This window comes from Haliaeetus leucocephalus, unplaced genomic scaffold, assembly GCF_000737465.1.
Source record: "Haliaeetus leucocephalus isolate CR32 unplaced genomic scaffold, Haliaeetus_leucocephalus-4.0 Scaffold556, whole genome shotgun sequence".
NCBI lineage: Eukaryota > Metazoa > Chordata > Aves > Accipitriformes > Accipitridae > Haliaeetus > Haliaeetus leucocephalus.
Genome location: NW_010972992.1, coordinates 5,487,416 through 5,509,043, shown reverse-complemented (window position 1 = coordinate 5,509,043; position 21,628 = coordinate 5,487,416). Strand labels below are relative to the sequence as shown.

Genomic DNA, 21,628 nt, shown 5'->3' with positions numbered 1-21,628 from the left:
TCCTACTGAGTCAACTGCACTGGCCTTTCACAGAGTTTCCATTAACAATACAGCAAGTCTCTTACCCCTCTCCTGGTTAGCTGAGTGAAGCAGAACCTGGTGATGTGCATACACATAATCACAGAAATGACAGCAGGGCTAGTATAGTCTAATAAAATGGCAGTTTCATATGAACACATTCTAATAGACCCAGCCATGCAAAACTATACCATTTTAACACATTCTTAAGGACAGCAAAAAATACTTTGTTTTGCCTCTATCTATTTCAAATGACAGGGTCATGCAAGAGTTTTCCACCTAATACGCATTGTGTCATAAAGGTTGAGGTCTGGATACGTGGTTCTTATTGCTCCATTCTTCATCTATAGAGCAGGGCTACACTTACACCAGCCTCCCGTGGGTGTTTATTCTGGATGTACAGGCTCAATACTTCAAGAGTGAACTGCCATCATTTGGTAATTTAGCAGCAGGTTCCCCTTGGTTCTGGGAGATGTCAGTCAGATGCCTGGTTTTTCTTACTAAACCACACCTCCACTCCATAGCGGGTTTTTTTTCACAACCCAGCTTATATTGGATGCTCGCCCCAACGAACTGTCTGTGGGGCCTGATCCTGCTGCCTCTCCATGCAATGGCTTATGCATACCATTATTATTATTACTAAACACAATGGCAAGGGAGGGGGGTTCAATTTACTTTAATGGCTTCTTTTTCAGCAGCACACCGTAGCCCAGAGCCAACGCTTTGGAGAGTGGCAGTGGCTATTAGAGCCAAGGCAGCTGAGCTGTTGCAAGTGTTTTTTACTGCTGGACTCCACCAGCAAAGCTGCTCATGACTGTAGCATGTGTTTCTGGTCTTTGACCTAGCAAAACTTACTATACCAATTTCTATTCCTTCCTCTGAAGCCAACGTGGCTGGGAGCCAACAGCCTCCCTTCGCTCGGCACTAAAACCCTCCACAAAAAGCCTTAACTTGAGAAAAGCATCCCCCTTGGGTATCCCACCGGTCCTGATCCACTGCAGGGACAAAGCTGAATATTGTCAAGGGTTGAAATCAGGCATGGCAACTTTTGTTTTTACTGAAGTTTTCTTGTTTGTCTGAAACATGTTTCTAAATGCACAGCATACCACCAAACTCTTGCTGGGTTTTCCTGGCAGGAGAAGCCTGCAGACCAGTGCCAGACCTCCCCAGCAGCTGTGGTTTTGGAGAAGAGAACACAGACGGCTCTGCAGTTTAGAGCCACGGAGCTGGGTCGCCCTTGAACACTGGCATTTTCACATAGTAAAAAACCTGTTAAGCATATAACCATAGCGCATAAAAACGCATCATCCCTTAAGCCATGCACCCCCTACATAATGCAACATAGCAAGGCCACGACAGGAGGCTGTTTACAGCGGCTCCCATTATCGTAAAACATTTTGTTTGCAATGCACTGAGAAGATTGCTGAACCTTTGTCTCGGCAAGCTATTGATTTCTTCCCCACTGGTATACCGGGAGCTGGCATGGAAGGTGTAAATGGATGATCCCTCTGCAAAGTGGTTGCGTTAAAGATTTCTGCACATTTCCTCCCGGCCTAATTCAGAAGCTTCCAGGCAACTCTGATCTTCATTCCCCAGCGTAGGAATGCAGACAAACTGCAATGCCATCACTGCAAGAGCACACTGGGGTGGGGGGTACCAGAGAACACGAGTAGCTGTATTATTTTAGTTTTAGAGCCTTTTGCTTAAGCTCTTTCCAACACATACTGCAGCCCACACATGGATACTCCTGAACCCATCCCCCCATCCTCACTAAACCCAGCTCCTAAATTCCCCTCTATGCACACAGAGCTGCTGCTTCTCGCTCCCATAAACACCCATCCGTCCCCGTCCACCATCTTTTTTTAACCACTGTCCTTTCCCTCCCTCTCTCCATAATCAGACACTGACCCTTCTTCTCTTCCACACACTCAGTCACCCTGATCCTCTCCCAAGCGCAACCCAAACCTCTGTCATTCTTCTTGGGGGACGGTACACGTACCCCATCTCCGTAACAAGCTTTCACTTTCCTAAATACCGCCTTTCGCGTGCATGCATATCTGTTTGCTGCAAAGAAGCACTGGTTTTACAGGTGGTTTTAACAAAGCATGTTGTGATGGGATTATCACGGTTAGGGGACAACGAAGTACAGACTTGAGATCGAAAGCACATTATCCTGTTACCTGAGCAAGAAGGGGGAGGCGTGGGGCAATTCCAGGTTTCCACTTCCCCATCCCCTCTGGAGGGATGCAAAAGCACGCACCTTTCCCCGCAGCACACGGCCAAATCAGCATAACCTAAAGGGAATCACTTCCCAAGAGCCAGATACGCACACCGCTCTCCTAACTGGGGGTCCCAGCAGAAGGAGGGGTGCTGAGCTTTACCCTTCTCAAAATGGCTAGGGGTGGGCATAAGTTCTGGGAGAGGACGCTTGCCTACCACAACTAACAGAGGGAGAGACAGCAAGGGCCAAAGAGGGGGAGGCGGCAGATTTTTAGAAATCGGATTTCAGCCAGCCTGGATGGCAAAGCGCAGCTTTGCACTCCTTTGCTGTCAGTCAGGGAAGCTCCTCTCTTGAAGTGGCATGTCCGGAAAGTTCGATTCCCGCTCTCCTTCCTCCCCTTCAAGACCTGTTCTCAGCCTAGGATGTCTCTCTGCTGAAAGGCTGGATTGTCCTGAACTTTGGCCCTTTGCCTCTCTATCTCTGCTACTTTCAGTCCCTCCCTTCTAAGCACACTATATCCTCTTCACAAGGCTGTCCCAGACAGCTCAGGAATCTGTGCCTTCGCAGTTGGTGCATTCTCTCAATGGGGCATTTATAATGGACTCGAGCAGATGCAGAACCAAAAAACACAGGGTTGCTTTTTGTATTGCACCTCATGATCTCACACTGAGCAGGCTTTATGAAGCCCCCGTTACTGATGGATGTTTCAACACTGCTGTAATGAGCTTGAAAATCACAGTCGCCATCACTCTACAGTGTAAACACAGAAGTTACTTTGACGCTTGTGCGGGCAGGGTCTCTCGCAACCCCACTCCGTCCCCTAAATACTCTGGGCACAGCAAGAGAACGCAGCACCTTCTGCCAGGTTGGCTGGTACACCGAGCTGCCCACCCCAATCCCGGGGACTACCTGACAGCCCACCCCTCAGTGCAGCCGCTCCACACAAAGCCACCGCTGCGGTCAGCTCTGCGATAGAGCACAGGGCGGCTTCTAAAAGCACGAGCTGGACAGCGCGAGGGAATTGACGCTAAGCCACTAATCACGATCAACCCTGCAACTCAGATGCTCGCTCCTAACCTCGCTCTTACTCCCATCCTCTCCCACTGTACTCTCCCTATTGCTCTCCATCTGCAAGCCCCATCACCACTTTCTCGGCGTCTTCACTGGCACCAAGTAGCTATTTAACAATCCACTAGGGGGGAAAAAAAAAAAAAAAAAAAAAAAATCAAAGAGCTTCAGGCCCTGCAGGGCTCTGAGATACACCTTCTAGGAGGGACAGCGCAAGTAAAATAGGCACAGATGGGAGGGAGAGAATCGGGGCCTGCAGGGAGGACGTTCCTTCCGTGATGTTCTTGAGGCCGTTAAAAAAGATTTACCTGAGTGTACTCGGTGCAGCCAGACAAGTTGGACACAAAGCTGCATACGTCCTCCACCGTCCATTTGCTGATGTCTTCCAGCGCAGGGCTTTCCTCACCATCCAGAAACAGACCTCCCATGGTGCCTGGATTGTTTGGAGTTAGGGGGGGGTAGGAAGGAGGGGAGGAGAAAGAAACATAAATCATTAAAATCCCACATGGACAACAACTAGACTGCAATCTGAATATTTTTCTCTAGCCACACATTCATCTTTAATGACCTGTCAATTAAAGCACTGGGCAGGGTCAATTCATAGGCCTCTTCCTCCTGGAGGTCCCCTGCTTAGAAAGGGGGGCAGGGGAAAGGAAAAATCCCGGCTAATGCATTTCATGTGTTTAATGTTCTTCAGCTGCGGGGAAGAAATGGGGGGAGGGGAGAGAAAAGAAAAAACCCTGAAGGAGTGTTTCTCCACACACACCGCAAAGCGGAAAACTCCGACTGCCCTGTGGGTTTCTTTCCCCCAACCCTTCTCCTGGCTACGTGCTCCGAATGATAACAGGCCCCGGCACCTCTCCCTGGTGGCCCGCTGCCTTGCCCGGAGTGCGAATCACCGGAGAACGAACGTCTTGCTCTTTCAAAGCACTCATTTTCAATCCACCCCAGCTCCCGAAATATCCATCGGATCCGTCTGCCCCGACACAGCCGCTGCCTCAGAATACGCCGCCCTCCGCTCCACCGCCGCAGGAGCTGGGCATCTCTCCTGGCCGAGCATCTGACGGGTGACGGGATGACCCCTGCCAGCCCCCGCGACACTCTGAAGACAGCACAGCTCAGTTCAAGCCGATATGTCAATTCTCCGAAACGCAACAGCGGTTCAGGTCCCAGCCCTGTCAGCAGAGACGAAGGTGATGGGTTCCAAAAGGGTGGAAAAGAGCCCCCCTGCATCGCCAGTGCCTGACAGCATGGGACGTGCACGCGGGGAGAAAACCGGGCTGGAGCCGAGAGAAGAGCTGGAGGAGAGGCACAGAGAATAAGAAAAGGCAAGAGAAACACCAGCCAGGTAACTCTTACCTACTGTAGCACGTAAAAGGGAAAAACGCAGAAACAAGTCATGAAGAAACCTAGTTCCAGAAAACACCACTTCGGGGTGAGGGTGGGGGGAAGGCATTATCAACCTGTGGAACTCACTGCTGCATGATACCAGCTAGACCGAGAGATCAAGAGGACATTTACAGGCACGTGAGCATCCATGATTACGGTGGGTAGAGAAAGCAGTTACGAGGGGTACAAACTGTTACGCTTCAGGGCACGAAGCAAGAAATTACCAGAAAAAAAATACTTCTCCCGGGGGTCTATCACGACAAAATTATCTGTCCTGTAGGCTTAAGGTTTTTCCTGAGGCATTTGATCAGCACCACGGACGTAACCCCTCACTGTGACTCCTTCGCTTCTGTCCGCAGCAGGTCGGGTAGCACTTCTGCAACTAATGACAAAATAAAGCGGGATGCAAGAAAAGCACGGTGGGGAGCACAAGCCCGGAGAAGGAGAAGCGGCTGGTTCCCTGGGGGAACGCACCAGGTCAGAGGCAAGAGGCGCAGAAAGAGCAAACAGCAAAGCCGCACGCTGAGCCTCCGCTAGCTAGTTGGCAAAGCCACCAGCACAGTCCAAGGTAACAGGAAAAGGACAGGATTTACAGAGGAAGTTATAATGCTAATAAGATGCTTTTAAACCAGCAGCAGCCTGCACGAGAAGCAGTCAGACGCTATGTAATCATTTCCACTACGTTTCCGCTCCCAACTTCCCGCTTCCCTTCCCAGCCTCGCCCTCCGCACCGTTCCCGTAGCTGCGCCACCACTTCCCCTCCCGCCGTGCCACCTCCTCTCGGGGAAGGAGACGGCAACGTCTGCTTCAACCGAAACTGCGCGGCCCCGGCTGGCCAACGCGCGTCTCAGCGCGGTGATCGTACAAGGACCGCCGGCCTCCGCTCCCAAACGCCCCTCGGCAAACGGGGACGGGTCCGCATCTCTCCTTACACGCGCGGGCCAGCGCAGACAGACAAGCGCCAATCCCGGTGCCAGAACGTCTTGGCTGGAGAGACGGGAGCCCTCCAAGGCCTGCTGCCTCTGCCAGCGCTACCTGTCCCTCTGGAGCGGGGACAGGACTGTCCCTCTCTCCCTCTCCCCATGCCTCGGGGACTCTGGCACGTCTTTGAAGGCCTCCTTGCCAGCGCTTCTTCCCAGCCCGGGACCCTCAGGGCGCTCGCTGCGGGCAACAACCGGACTTTTCACACCTCCCGCACGTCGGTAGTCTCTACCACAACCTTCTTGCAGGCACAGGGCCCTCTCCCCTCCAGCCTAAGTACCAGGCTTGCAACACGCTCCGCTTGCTGCTCCCCGGGACGGCTCTGCCTGGAAGCGACGTGCCGAGCGGGGAGAGCTCGTTTTCCCCCGCCTCGCCAGCCCGTGCCCCGCTGGAGGCCGGGCAGCTCCTCACCCTCTTCACACCCCTTCTTTTTCCAGCTAGAAAAAGCTTCAAATACTTTTGTGCGTCTGATAGCAGCTGCAGAGAAAACGACCGGCTTTCCTGCGAGCTCGGCGCCTGTCAGCACAGGAGGTGGAGGCAGAGGCCGTTGCCAAAGAGCCAGCGAGCGCTTCCCTTCCCCTCACCACCGCCAGCTACCAGACAGACAGACAGATGGACACGAGCCCTCATTCTCATTCCTATTGCATTCCATTTTCCAGGAGACAAACTCACAGCTGCTTATGTTAAAATTCACAAAACACTCCAATGGCTGAGGGCTTCCCCCCCCCCCCCCCTTTTTTTTTTTTTTTCTTTTTGCGGGGGGGGGTTTTTCTTTCTCAGGGTGGGGGGTAATTCCCTTTCTCCTCTTTGGAAGAGTGGCTGCAGCTTGGTAAATAAAGGAAGTGAAACTGAACTCAATTATTCCAGGCACAGTCAATGCTCGGGCGAGACACCTCCATCTGCAGCCAGAGCAAGCGTCTCTGAGGGGATCTGACTGTAACAGCCAACTGCTTTAAAATTAGGTACTTCCTTATTCCAAAAGCAAGCCAAGGATTGAATTGCAGCAACACAGCACTTGGGAATGAATTCTCCAGTCACCAGCCAGCCAGACCCATCCTCAGACTATAACCTCAGCCTGCACGGAGAGAGGCTGGTCAGCCCCCGCCAGTCACGCACACACTTTGCCAGGTCCCCACCAGCAGAGGGGAGAGATTTAGCCCAGACGCTGCTTTCCCAACTAGCAGGGATGAGGGGAAAGGTGTTAAGGCTTCCCTACGGTCCCCCTCCTGCACACGCGCTGGCAATCCTGGAACCGCACCGAACGCGAGATCGTTTGCAGGGTTACTGACATCGCCAGCAGAGCTGGGCTAGTGACTGCTTCTCCTACAGAAACCTCTCTCCTCTGTGGTTTTCTTTCCTTTGTCTCTTCGTGCCCCCAGAAGAAAGGAAGGGAGAGGTCAAGACGCACACAGATGCACACAGTAAGCCTGCTGTGTCCAAGTCTGAGGGCAAGACAGGCCCGCTGTATGGGAACAAGAAATATTTTCCACGTACCCACACACAGAGAAATCTAATACGGCCAAAATATTTATCTCGGAGAGTTTGTTTTCCCTTCCCATTTATACCAGGGAAACAGGGACTGACTGGTGGAAACATTCTTGGGAGGGGGAAGGTAAATACCAATACTTCGGGTTCTGGTCTATTAGCAATTTCTGTGCCACAGAACTTAAAAGCTAGAATAGGAAAAACCTATTTCCACTGAAGTTAGAGGCAAAACACCCCCATTCCCTGCAGAAAAGCCCAAAATCTCACGGTGCCTGCAGAAGACCTCAGCCCTAGTAGCTCCAAAGACTCAGTCACCATTCTGTGTACTCAGCACCCCTGAAGTCAGGGTCGCGGAGCCTGGTGTTCAGGTGTGTCCCCCCTCGCCCTTTTGCTCCCACCTCAGCTGTGTCACCGGTCTGAAGTCACCAGATGCAGGACTAACGCCAGGACGGACTTCTGCAGGACGACACTGGACCCTCTGGCCTCAGCGTGTATCTAATTTGCAACTAGAACAGGACCGGCCCTCAGCACACTGCGTCCAGTGACTGGCCCTTTCTAATTTTACAGTCCCTGGAGCAGAAGGGCTCCTGTCCTTCCTCCCATCCCTCCTCAGGAAGATACTGCACCGTCTGCTCCGTCTCTGTGCATGGCTGCACCCACTCACCACTGCGCTGGCAGTTTAGGGAATGATAACAAATAGGTGCCAAGTGGCTAGAAGGGACGCACCTTCTATTATAATAATGACATGTCACTGGATCCTGCTGGACTGCGAGGATGCATAAAGGGCAGCATCTATTCCCTGCCAGGCCTCCTCTGTCTTGCTCTATGATAAATGATGGTCCGAGAGACTGGTAATGGATTACAGAGCATTTCACCAGATGGGGCCCAGCGTGTAGAGACTAAAAAGAATCCATCGTCCCAGGCCAGTGTCTTGTAGACAGGTGTCCACGTAAAAGCCCTCACCACCCATGCCGCAATCCATTTATAAGTTCCCTCCCTCCTCCTGATATCCAGCTGCTTCAGAAGAGAAGCCAAAGACTGAACGGGTCAGGGAGAGCAACCCCTCGGACTATCCCAGTAAGGGAAACCTCTGCTGCGAATCCAGCAGCCAGGCTGCAACGGGGCTGTCTCTGCTGCACGGAGACACACGAGTTTTTGCTCCTGGCACCTCAGGAGACAATCCGGGTGCCAACTGGGAGACCAGTGCACAAAGCAAACCCACTTGGAAGTCAGCCCACCTATGGGTTTAATCAGTTTTGCTACCACCCTCCAACCCCTCTCCCATTCCTCCCTGTGCGTGCCCCCCTGCCTTCCCATGCACCGGAGAGGGCTCGGGTCATGGAGCGGCACTGGAAGGCTTGCGTTAATTGCTCTCCAGACTACAGATCGATAGAAGGATTTTAGCCTCCTGCACACTCCATCCTTCACCTTTTCCAAAGGACGGGGCTGGAGGAGGGCGCTGGGAGGAGGAGGGGAGCAAGGCTGCTGAAACCTTGACGAGATGAGGTCATCGAGCAGCCGCCAGAACCCCAGAAGGCAGCTCAGGGAATCGACCCAGCTCTGGCTGCCTCATCGATATTCTTCCCAGTAGGGACAGAAAACAGCTCTCTGCCTCCAAAGGAGGAGCCTCCCCTTGCTGGAAGACCAGAGGAACGGCCTGAAACTCAGTGGTCATTTTCAGCCAGCCACTTCTCTCCTCTCCTCTCCTCCCTCTGGCTCTTCCTTTCAGCCCGCCACGTTACCTGCCTTGTTTAGGTGGTTACCTTATAATACCAGCCTCCAGTGTACAGCACAACATCGTGACCAGCCAGGCCAGAAGAGCAGTCCTTGTGCAAAAAAGGGATTACAGAAATTATCTGGCACTGGCGGAGAGGTGGGTGCAGTTCCGTCTGTCTGTCTTCAGGTGGTTTGTGTTCCCCGAGGGCCAAAGTAACACACTTTTCATTGAGACACGTTACCCCAGCACACCCCACGATCCCCGCAGCATTTGGATCAATATAGCCCTCAATATTTCAGTTGCTGAACTCCCAGCTCCCCTATCGACCTGCTGTGCTGCATCGAACAAGATGCCCCGTCTTCCCAAGGCTGTTTCAGGTGAGAGTTTTTGCTATGCAGTTGTACAGTGCCTAGCACAACAGGGTCGGTGCTGCTGTCCCACAAACGGGCAATATGAACAGCCGCGACAACGTGTGAAGCTAGCCGAAAGCAAAAGAGCCCTCAGGAAAAGACCTACAGCCCTGGAACAGGCTCCACAAATCAGAAGTGCCTGAGAACCGGGCAGTGAAACACAGCCCTGATCTTTGCCGAGGCCTCAAGACACGATCGTGATATAAATTTGAAGTGATAATAATAAATGGCCTATTACAGTAACTCGCACATTGCTGGGGGAGGGAGGAAACCCATCTACAATCCAGGCCTCCCTGCAGAGCCTCACACAAGAGATGAGCAGCACAGAGCCGTGCGTTTCCCTTTTTAATGGCCAGGAGAAAAAGGCTCCTGCAAGGAAGCCTCAGCAGCCCAAGGCAGCAGGAATATTTATCATGTTGGCCACCTGCCTGTCATAGAAAAATCGCTTCCTCCTTCCTGGTTGGAAGGCAGCTCTAATGAGTGATGGGCAGCCACGTTCACAACCGCAGCAGCTCTTTGCATAGAAAACAGGCAGCCTCGGCGACCCACATGCCATACCCCCCCCCCTTTCTCCCTCCTCCGTGTGGCAGGAGGTCCTACCTCCTGCTAATTGCTCAGCCGAGTAATTAGCTGAGGCAGGTTTTGGCTCCTGGCTAGGCTAGCGGGGCTGCTGCCCTGCTCTGCCCACAGGAGACCCCAGGCAGAGCAGCTACCAGGGTTTGAAACCCCACTTTGTACCCCCTGTACTTACTGCTCCCTTCTGGCTCCAGCTGTGCCTGCCTTTGCTGCCCAAGAGACTGCGCCGCTGGGGACCACAGAGCTGGCAATGACTTCCCTGCCTGCCTATCCCGTCCAACAGGCACCAATCCAGCTATACCAGTGCCTGTGAGACTGAGAAATACACCACAGGCAGAGGAAAGAGCACATCTAGCTCTGCCCTGGAAAAGGAGCACAGCAGTAGTAACTGACACCTCCAAGGGCACAGGGCAGCCAAGACGTGTAAGTCACTGCTGGGGAGCTCTTTGACGCCCCATCCCAAAGGTGTTGTCTCACATGCTACTCTGGAACTGTCCCAGATCTGACACTCCGCAGGGAGGAAAATGCTGCAGCCTTAATCCTTCTTTTCCCTCGCCTCAAACCATGGCAATGCACAGCGGGAGAACCAAGCACGTGGGAACCAGCCAGCCACCCCCCAGCCCTGCACATCCCCAACGCGCCTCTCCCTGCAGAACAGCCTCAGCCTCGCTACCAGCCTGCAGCCTCTGCCCACGCAGGACAGATCCAAGTCACCCTGGGAAGCTCCCCTTCCATTCCTTTGTCCTGCTGTACCCAACCGGTCCCCACTCCCTGGAAATCTCATGAACGCAGCCCAACAGTCTTCACAGCCTTTCAGGCCACCATTCCAGATACAATACGTCTGGCCCTTTATTTTGTAGGGCAGCACCTTGCAGCCATTCATCATTTTTGTTGCCTCTTCCTGAAGCCCCCTCTAGTTCACTGGCGTTTGTCCTGAAACACGGCTTCCAAATAAGGCCCAAGCAATTGCAAGATCCTTTAGTCCACCATACTGCGATCTCCCACGCCTGGGACTCACTTTGTCCCTGCTGGCCCTCTTTATGACCCTTAATTTCCTTCATTGCAAATGGAGTCCTTTATACTAATTAAAAGACGACGCTCGGTTCCCTACAGAGAAAAAAGAACTAAAACCGCACTACAGAACAGGAGGGGGGAAGAGTCCCGCTCTCAGCACACTGCAAAACATGTCACTGCTCCGGCCCGTAACTCAGCGACTGGCCCTCACGCACTCACCTGCATGGAAGTACGGGCTCATCGTGTAAGGGAATCCGAAGGGCAGCGGCTGAGGTGGTGGGATGGAGGCTGGCGGGAGATATTTCACCTCGTTTTTGTTGATGCCTGGGCCAAGCAAATGGCTGGGGGACTCGGCGCTCGAGGAGCTGCAGGGGGCATTTTGACTAGCAGCCGCTTCACCCAGCTCCTTGGCCCCTTCGCAGACTTTGCCTGTCTCTTTGCACTCCTTAAGCTCGGCAGCCGAGCTGCTGCTCTCAGCCTTCAGGCTCTCCGGCTTCTCGTCGCTCACATCCGCGTCGCTCTCAGAGTCCTTCATCTCCTCGTCGTTACAGTCTGGTGCCCCATCCCGCGCCCGGGGCTCCGCCACCTCCTTGGCCTCGCTCAGCCCCTGCGGCTCAGCGCGGTGATGTGCCGATTTGCGGCTGCCCCGCCGGGGCTGCTCCTTGGGCGGCGTGGCGCTGCTGGGGACGCTGGGGTTGAGGGACAGCAGGGGAGTGTTGTTGTGTCGAAGCACCAGCATGGCGTTCCTCCGGGAGAGCTCTTCCCGCAGCGGGTGGCCCTCGGGGATGTCGTGCACGTTACGCAGGGCCGGGTGGTCCGGGGGCAAGCCGGGATGGAGGCTCAGGGGGTCACCAGCCAGTAGCCTTTGCCTGTGGAGATTCTCCAGCTCTTTCTGGCGGATGATCTCAGCCGACATCTCCAACCTAAATTGGGAGAGGCAGAGAGGGAGCGTCGGTGGTGGGGAGGAGGGAGCTGTGTGTAACTTGCTAACCCCCAGCCACTGCTGAACCAGAGCTTGCAGGATCAAGGTGTCACCTCCAAACCCCCACGCTGTTTCCGTCCGTCTCACCTGGACACCGCTCCGTTGCCTGCGCGCAACTCATCCAACACAGCACCCCACATCACTCTGCCTGCTGCCAGGGAAGGGAAGGAAAAATCCAACCCAAGCCCAGGCAGGCTAGCCCTCTACACTCTTTACCTTGCCAGGTTTTGCTTTCGTAGCATCTCTTGCTGCCGCGCAAACATCTCTGCTTGTGCCGGCTGTAGGAACCCGTAACCTGGGGACAGGGAGAACAATACTGTGGGGTTATTAATCTCAGCATTGACTCTTTGCTAACCCAGGGCCAGCTCCCCAGAGGGCTAACTGAGCAGGAAAGGGCAGCCGAGAGCTGCCTTTCTGTTCTAGAGCCCATCTATTCCCTCACTCCCAAGGCAGTGCAGTCTGCCGCTGAAACATGGGACCAAGGAGGCTGGTGGGGATTAACAGAGAGAGCAGCCAAGGCAACCTGCTCCTATCACTGCAAAACAAGGGTGAAGTCAGCACAACAGTACCAGGGAAACACAGAAAATGTGTCTGGGCTGTTTGGCTAAAGGACAGTTTGTCACTCTACCCGCTTCTCCTGGCTGACGTTAAGCATCTCTTAAGCACTCACCTGGTGTCTGGCACAGAGCCGAAGGCACCCCAAGAAAAGGAGGTCTCAAGTGGGGCCCCAGGGCAATATGGGGCGCATTCTGGGGTGAAAGCAGAGGCGGTGGGTGGGATATCTCCCTGCAGAAATCAGAAAATAAATACATGTTGAAAACCTGGAGGCTCCATCCACAGCACCCAGAGGGCCCTGGCTCAGGAATAACATCCTTTCTGCAGATGACCTGCACTCTGTACCAGAGGCTGTTCTGAGATAGAAAGATGCCTGTTCACCCGTACATGAAACTTTTAAAAGGAGAGAGAAAAGACAAGAAGCAGAACCAGAAGGGGAAAAAAGCAGCCAGGACTCCATAGGTCCCACATACTTCCCACCTTGATATGTTTGCTTCCACGGCCTTTCAGCTGGGTTTTGGCTGCCCAGGGCTAGCAAAGGCAAGGCTGAAGGTGCTGCATCTGCCCATCCCGTTAGCAAGCTCGGGTTTCTATCTCAACTACCTTACAACTGAAAAAGCATTCTATATTTTGGGAACTGGACAGTGGGTCTGGGAAGATCTGAAGGCATCACTGGCATGCCTTGCAAAAAAAATCACTGTCCTAGCCAGGACAAGGGGAGATCTTTAATTCTGGAGAGAAAAGCTGTAAGTCAGGCAGAGAAAAAACACAGAGAGAGGAGAGACGAGGAGCGGGATGTGAGCAGGAAGCGCCATGGGGTTGGTGGAAAGGAGTACTACTGGAGAAGGGGGGGGGTGACGCTGGCCAGAACGGGTAGAGCACATGTAAGGTGGCAAGTAAGCTGGAAGAGGCAGCTTTGAGGGGTGGAGAAGAGGAAAACACCTGGAAGCAGGGTGGGTAGCCCTTTCTTGCCCGGGGGGGGGGGGGGGAATGGCAGGAAGGGAATACAAGCCAAGGTCTCTTCCATTAGTCAAATCTGCCCTGGGAGCCTGCAAGCAAATCTCTGCTTTCCGGCTGCACGTCTCTTAATTCCTTTTGATGGCCACTTACAACATTATTACCTTCACCAGGGCATCTAGAGGCAAAGCCAAGTGCTGTGCCGTTTATTTTCATTTTACAATATCTCCCTATAAAATCTGCTTCAGGAGAGACTGGAGGGCAAGAGAAAGGGAGCAAGAAGGTGCGTGTGACTTTGCAACAAACAGACCGTACGCACAACCACGCTCCCCCTTTCAGTGGGGGGATGACGTGCAAGTGCGGGCTAACGTGAGAATCCCGGCCATCCATGCCCCCATCCCACACAGTTGGGGATGGACTGCCACCACGGCTCATGAAAAGCCAGACAAAGACTCTTTGGGGATGAGGTGGGCAAAGAGAGGATTCCTGTCCTTCCCCTAGATCTTCCCAGTGTAGTTTTATCCTCATTCTACGCAACAGCCACTACAAAACGCTGCCAAACGCTGATCCACAGCACAGAACAGGCTGAGATTCCCCTCCGAAATTCCCCCTTCTCCCTACCCCTTGTCCACCTGCCTGTCTCTGCCTCCACCCTGCCCGTCTGTCTCTACTCCCCTTCTCCCCTTCCCCTGGCTGTCTCCGTCTCTCCTTTCCTCCTCCTTCCTCCCCTAGCTCTCCTCTAAACTAATTGCACAGCTCGCTGTGTCTGGAGGAGAGCCACAGATCGATCCGTCGCTGTTGAAATGTTAATGCTAATCGTATAACCGCTCCGCCAGCACCTCGCACTTCAGTGGCAGCTCCAATTAATCTCAGGTAACGCAGCGCGTGACCTTCGGCTCAGAGCCGGGGCAGCAGCCAAGCGATGCTTATGTAATTACACCATGAAGTGTGTAATCACCTGCCCTAATCCCCGAGGCCTCACAATTAGCCGAGGCCTCGGTCGCTGGGCTGCCAAGTGCTTTGCCACCCCGGACAGCCTGCAGATGAATAACGGACAATTAAAGCGGCATGACGGGGGCTAGGAGGTGTCCGTTCGATCGTAATTAGCTGTAATCATGGGGAGACGAGCCTGGCAGACGTGCTGTTCGTTTTATAAGAAGCAATTTAGGAAATCAAGTCGCTTTTAACCATTCCATGGCCAGGCAAGCAGTGGCCGTGCCCTCCCTGCCTTTTATAGATGCAGAAAAGGGGATCCTGTACGAGAGATAACAATGCAGAGAAGCCCCAGGTGCAGGCTGCACACAGAGAGTTCAGAAGGAAACGCTAAAAACAAAGAGAGCGTCTCGATTTTAGCCAAGAAGAGATAATCTGTGCCCAGGAAGCATACTGTTTGATGGGGATCAGGACCTGCCACTGGAAAATAAAAGGTTCTCCCTTTGGTGGCAGCCCAATGTTAATCAGAGGCTATTTTTATGCTTTAATGTTGCACTCCAGCGGCTAACTTTGATCCCTAAGGAATTCACATCTGCTCGAGACCCTGCAGTTCATTCCCTCTGTCCTCTCATCGGCTCTGTGCAGCTAGCCTGCCTTTCAGGGCCAGGGATCAGCTCGCACTTTGGACTGGCCAGCGAGCGGTGTCCTGGCTGAGGAAGGGAGGATGGCGGGACAAAGCAATTGCTGTGGGACCCGATCACGCTGCCACGCACACGGCTGAGCACAGCAGCCTGCAGCGGCTCAGAAGGAGCTGGAAATACTTGTAAGAGGGGCTGCAAGAAACACATCAGGAGCAACTTCGAACGTGAGAGGTCAGTCGCTGCTTACGTTACACACACGACGCATGCTGGGGATGAGTCCAAAGGTTTAGAAAATTCAGGGAGACACATTTACACTTGCTGTCATCATGCCTGCCTGACACAGCAGACCACACGGAGACCCCAGAGTTGTTCTCTCAGCAACGCTGGAGCTCGCCACCAACCACGCGCGTAGGGCAAAGCTGCTGGGTGAGGCCAGATAAACAGGACCAGCCAAAGGTCCCGCGACTGGCCCTGTTACACCCGAGGAGTACGTAGCCTGAAGTCAGAGAGGAGGCTGCATACGGCCAACAAGGAGGAGTCATTGCACCTCTCCTGCCATCCCCCCAATGGCTCAGCATCAGTCCGAAGCAGAAGATAACTTCGAAGGAAAGCAGGTACGCTCATAAATATTCAGGGAACAAGGGACTCTTCTCCCTGCAGGTAGGCTGACGCTCCCTAGCTCATGCTGCAGAGCCCCCGAGGAGCAGCGCTTCACACTGCCTGCCTTACCACAAAGGGCAGATGCTTTCCACCGTCCCACAAGCCCAGCCTCCTGGCAGTCCAGGCGGGGAACCTGTTGGAGCCTGCCACTGCTCCCTTCCAGCCCATCTGCCTGATCCTTGGCACGGAAACCTGGCACACGAGGGAGGGAGTATGACCAGGTCGTGTCCTGGCACAGAGCTGGGAAGCCCTCCCAGGCTGCCTGGTACAGATACAGCCAATTACTTCCAAGCAAGCTTGGAAATGAACTGGCAACCCCAGAGTACAAAGTCCCAGAGACCTTAACAAAGCCTAGCGTGCTTTTAGGCAGACGTGCACCAAAACACAAATCCTTGCATCCTTTCTCAGGTACATACCAGCCTTCAAGCCCCCATTAATTTCCTTCCTCCTTTTCTTCCACCTCCAGGTAAGGGCTGAATTACAGTCCCATACTCTGAGAATGTGAATTTAGCCCTTGGCAATTACATCTGATAAGCCTCGTCCTTACCTTGCAGAGAGCAATTCTGTGTTACTGCATATTCCTCCCCTCACCCCCCTTTTTTTTTTTTCCCCTAATATGCCAGCTGGAGGCTTGTGAGCAGGGTATTAGGGGATTTGCACTGCATGCTGCTAAATTTGATATGTCCTTTAACAGGAGACAAATGGTTCACAAGGCTTAAAAAGTATCGACTTTTCTTTAACAATAAGCACTAATGGCCTTCAAATAATCAATATTTAAAGTCATTATGGGGTTACACATTATACTGTTAAAACCAAGCCTTTCACTTTAACCCCATCATATCCTCCCAAGCCCAGAGCAGCGCTCCCCCCTGACTCACTCCAAGCTTAAAAGGAAGGCTCGAAGCACAGGCTGTGACTGGAGATGTGAGAGGGTCAGGAAATGCAGATTGAAACCGGCAAGGCATGGAAATAAATTTAGAACGGATGGAAGAGGGGGGGAAAAGAAAAGAATGCATGAAAGCTCTGCTTTCTTCTGCTTTGCATTTGATAGGAAGAGACACTTTAAACCTGAGGTAATAGGCAAGCAGCACACAGCTCCTTGCTGGTTCGCCATCCGCAGACACCGTCTGTGCCAGGAAGGGAAAATAAATAAAATGAAAGGGCTTTCTAAAAATGGTGTTTGGGATTTCCAGGCAGAAAGAGACATGTTGCTGCCCTAGAAGGGCAGCACCAGTACAAGGCCTGGACACAGAGGGGGTCTGGTTTATGCTGCCAGGGGAAATCACTCCCTCAAAAATCCAAACTGGTGCTAAAATCAAATTGGTTAAATCAGGTCAAGCTCTTTGGCCTTTGCTCTGCATAACATTCAGCCAGCCAGGATCTGGTGAGGAATCCTCTCAGTGCAACTATCAGAGAAAGAGGGATACAGCATTCAGAGCAGAGAGGGGGATGTGGGGCTGGGGTAGGTAAGAGTAGGAGACAGAATGTGCCCAAGGTGCACAGGAGTGAAAAGGAAAGCCTCCGCAACGCAGCGGGGAGGAATTAGGTGGTGAAAGAAAAAACGGTAGCAACAGCAGATGGGAAGAGCACAATCCAAAAATCCTTGCTGGGTATTTCAGGCACATCTTTGCACAGAGAAAGGCCTCTGGCTGATGCACAATGTTTGTCAGCTTTCTGCAACAGAAGGGCAACGAGTGCATCTTTGAGACTCCGCGGCTCCCACTCCCAGAACACTCTAGCCAAAGGGCTCGGCTTCCCAGGACCCCAGCAGATCAGGATGCTGATGACACCTCACACAGGCAGTATTTCTTGCTCCTTGGCATTCCTCCTGCCTTCACCCCATAATTGCCTACGGTCCTAGAAGATGAATTGTGTCCCTAATGCTTCTTACAGACAGTACCAGAGACAGCCGAATGCTATTACCAAAGTACCTGCCTCAACACTTGCCCTTTCTCTGACTATAATCTGCCTTCTCCCTCTCCTGTGAGAGAGGGGCAGGTTCTCCCACGCAGACGCCCTGCCATATACTGTACGCATGTGAACAAGCTCTTGGCAACTCATAACACAGAACCGGTGCATCCTATTTAGCCAACAAGCTTCACCACACCGATCACACCGCTAAGCAGCTTGTCCAGCCTAGTCTGAGCACTCGTGCAAGGCCTTCAGTTCGCAGGGTATAAAAGTTTTTCCTTAAAGTGGGGGGGGAATGCAAGCGTTCCCTAGGCTTCACACACACTAGCCTGCTCTGTGAGAAGCAGCCTGCTCAGTTCAGGAGTACTACCAGGAGCGAGTTCTGCAGCATGTACCAGGAGATGAGCACCTTGGGTAAGAACATGCCAGGCTAAACGACCCCAGCAAAACCAAGTACGCTGCCAACAAATTTTGGAGACAAGATCCAAGGAGTAGGATCCAAGCGACTCTGCATCTCTGCAGGGCACAGCCACCTGCTACTTTTGCAGGAGACACAGCAGTTTGGAGATGGGAAGTACTCCAGGCTGGAGTAGTTACAATGACACCTTCTAGTTGTACCCTTTCCTCTTCCAAGTCTTTTTATAACACTGAACTCAAGCATCTTTCCAAACAAACCACCAGGTCCTGGCGCTCTATAATCCAAGTCTGAATCAATCTAGAGAAGGATCTAGGAAACCAAAACCATGAAACCGATTCTCAAGCCTGCAGCCTGAGTCTACTTTTGGCAAGACATACCACTTTTACTAACTCTTTTCAACAGATGAGGAAGCTGGAGCAAAGAGGTGAAGGGACCACTACTCCGCTAAAAGGACCTTGGAACCTGGTCCAAGAAAATCCATATTCAGGGTGTCTGCGTGCACACATGTGTGTATTATCCCCTTCAGAGCCAGTACCCACCCGCCTGCCTTGTGGTTAGTATCGTTAAACATACCAGCCTGTTTCTGACCAGCAAAGATGTATGCTAACTAGTTGACAAATGTCTGAACATACCTATCTTCCCAAGTATTCCCTAGCTCAGACTCACCACCCACCTTTTCACACCTGAGAACTGGAAAACTGTATATATAACTCCCACTAGCAGGCAAAGGTCTCTGCATTCCTGTCCTTGCAAAAACAGCAGCACTGCCCTGATAAATAAAACTGGGTCACCACTATGGGTTTTTCCCCCTTGCTTTGCCAGACTTAATGGCCGAAGTCTGGGGTGGCTAATTATTCTTGCCCACAAAGCTGCTGCACTTGAGAGCTGACCTGATCCCCACAGATCTCCCGATAGGAAGCTGAAATGGAATTTTAACACCATGCCAAACAGTTCACATCCCCCTGCATCATGCGTTATTACTTCTGTTCCTGGGAAAGGAGATGCCGTAAATCTACCTACAGTTTGCCTATGTACGTGAGCCAGCCTTCTCCATTGCCTTCTCCTCTGTCAGTGCCTACCTGAACCTTTTAAAATTTCTATACCTTTATTATGAAGGTGCACAGAGGCTGCTTTGATTTACCCTGTTGACAAAGACCACGGCAGCCAAGTACAATACCCAAGGCTAACAGCAACAGGGAGAACGGAAGGGAGAAATTAACCCATACAGCGCTTTACTGCTTTACAATACATGGCCACCGCTTCTCCTGGCATACCTAAAAATGTCTGCGGTGCTTTGGCAAAACAGCAAGAAATGGTCTGCACGTGACAGTTCCAACCAGGCCATTTCTGAGTGGGAGCAGAGTGACACATGCTGACCTTTAGTGACACTCAGGTGGCTGCAGACCTCTAAGGAGAAAATAACGATTGTGTGAACTAATGTCAAGCAGACTTACCAAGTCATGACTATGGGGCATAGTTGTAGCTTCCCCTTTCCCAGCAGGACTCCCCAGCTCTGCTAACTGAGGATTATCACACCCGAGAGCCTGGCCAAGGAGGCAGGCCACACAGGGCCATATCACACCCTCCTTGGGGGAGCAGATAGCTGCAGAAAAACCAGGCAGTCTGGTCTACCATGCCATGGCATGGTGGAAGAAGGAAGCACGGGACGTGCCCAGCCAGGCCCACCATGGTGATGCTTCACGTGGTCTGTCTGAAAGCTCCTTGGAGAACTAGTGTGCCCAGGCTTTTAGAGCAGGTCCCGTATGTACAGTCTGACACGGGAGCAGTGCGGGAAAACAAAACCAGAGCTGATAACGTGCTATGAGCCATGTTTCAGTCTGCAAACTCTTGGACAGAAACAAGGCTCCAGAGTATATAGCTCAGAAAAAAAGACAGCTTCTTTGTTTTGTTCCCACCAACACAACCACAGGCTGGTCCTGCTTATAGGCAAATAACTAGACCTTTACAAGCGGGTGCAAATACCCTTGCTCCACACAACATGCCACACTATACTGCTCTTTGAACCGAGGTTCTCAAAGGCCTTCCCAAACGTGAAGTGCAACCTGCTTTCAAAACGAGAACCACTGTCACTGTGCAGCAGGGGAAACTGAGACGCAGAGTGACTCCTGCAAACTCAATCCGAGGTCCCACAGGTATTTCTCTCAACATCAAAGGCAGGTTGTGTCCCTATGTGTTCCTTTCCCCCACCTCACCTCACCAGGATTTCCCTCTCACTGATGCCAATGCAACTCTTGGCAGGGCTACTTGGAGAACTGAACAGAGATGAGAAGTAGTGGTCTTCTCCAACCGTTAACTCCTGGTCTTCAGTCTCTATCCCCTGACCTAGCAAGTAACTTCCCTCTCCCTCCCATAACTGGGGAGGAACACTGGCCCTAACTCCAGTCCTCTCCTTAAACTGCCAGATAACACCCTCTTCCCAAACGATTTAACGTTTCTTGGCCTAGCCCAGCTCCAGTAGGTAGAACACCTGCCTGGCAGTGGCAAGTACCTCTGGATTTGATACATATCTAATTCATTTTCAATTTGCCCCTCCCACGTGCAGCACCTCCCCAGAAGCAACCTCCACCCTTCCGTACGTGCCTTTTCAGCCAGGCCTCCGGCTGGCCTGGCACTTCTCCAGGCCACACATAGCTGGAAAAATTTTCCTGATGACTGGATGCACTGAAACTCGTCTATCTCTGCATTCCTCACAGGTCTGCCTACAATCCACGTGGACTGGGCTGGATTTTATTAGGTGGGTTAGCCAAAGTACACCGTGTAGGAGAAAGGTTTACCAGGTCTGCCCAGCCCCTACACATTGCAAACCCACTGGTCAGAAAGAAGGGAAAACAGACAGGATCTCCAAGGCTATAAATGGGGGGGGTGTGACTTTGAACTCAACACATACATATGCATGCTCTAGAACTAATATTGCAGCCCTGCTGCCTGTCCCCACCCCAAGATGAAAGCCAAGAAAGTCTAGATACTAGACCCTTTCACGGTTTGACCCGTGATACCCAAAGCTTTTGCATCCCCGTGGCTGCCAGGCCCTCTCCCGCCTCTGCTATCCTTGTCAAAAACGCACGCAGCTTTAATTTAATTTCCTTCTGAAGTTCTTGATTGCAGAGGGAATGGCTTATGGCACAGAGCAAGATAAATGAGCTAGAATTTCCTGGCGTGGGGGAGGGAAATCAGCTTTCCAGCACTCCTATCAGTGATAAAAGGCAAGCCATACCTCCTTCTTCCTTAAAAATTTCTTCTCTTTCTATTCCATCCCAGAGCATTCATTCTCTCTGATTACCTGGGGATGCTATAAAACGCAAACTCGACCGTCTTAACTTGCTCTGTGCCAAAGAACAGGTTAGAGTCTAGCATCTGCTCTGGAGATCCCAGGCAGGATCGGGATGGCTCCCACCAACCAGCCAGTCTCCCACCTGGCTGCGAACCTGCACAAGCACAAATCACCCCCGCTTTGCGTACGGACACCCCAGCCCGTGGCAGGCGCACACGCAGAACCACGCTTTTGCACCTGCACAACGCCCCAGGGAGACGTTAAACGCCTTACGGGGGCAAATCAAACCTGCCCACCCCCCGGGAGCATCACTACCCTCACCCAGGCGCACCCCCCTGCCCCGGACCCTTACGGCACCCACGCACACACCTTTCCAGACCGTCTCTGAGGGTGCCCACCG

General features: G+C 52.5%; 1 protein-coding gene across 1 annotated transcript in view; it reads right to left on the bottom strand.

Moving 5' to 3' along the window:
- The window catches only part of SAMD11 (sterile alpha motif domain containing 11), a 120,935-nt gene that overhangs the window by 4,120 nt on the left and 95,187 nt on the right, over nucleotides 1–21,628 (bottom strand). The window contains exons 7-11 of the mRNA XM_010577533.1: nucleotides 21,238–21,382; nucleotides 12,532–12,647; nucleotides 12,078–12,156; nucleotides 11,099–11,802; nucleotides 3,616–3,740 (exon numbers count right to left, since the gene is read on the bottom strand). Of these exons, the coding sequence (XP_010575835.1) occupies nucleotides 3,616–3,740; nucleotides 11,099–11,802; nucleotides 12,078–12,156; nucleotides 12,532–12,647; nucleotides 21,238–21,382 (1,169 nt within the window). The remainder of the gene's footprint in view (nucleotides 1–3,615; nucleotides 3,741–11,098; nucleotides 11,803–12,077; nucleotides 12,157–12,531; nucleotides 12,648–21,237; nucleotides 21,383–21,628) is intronic.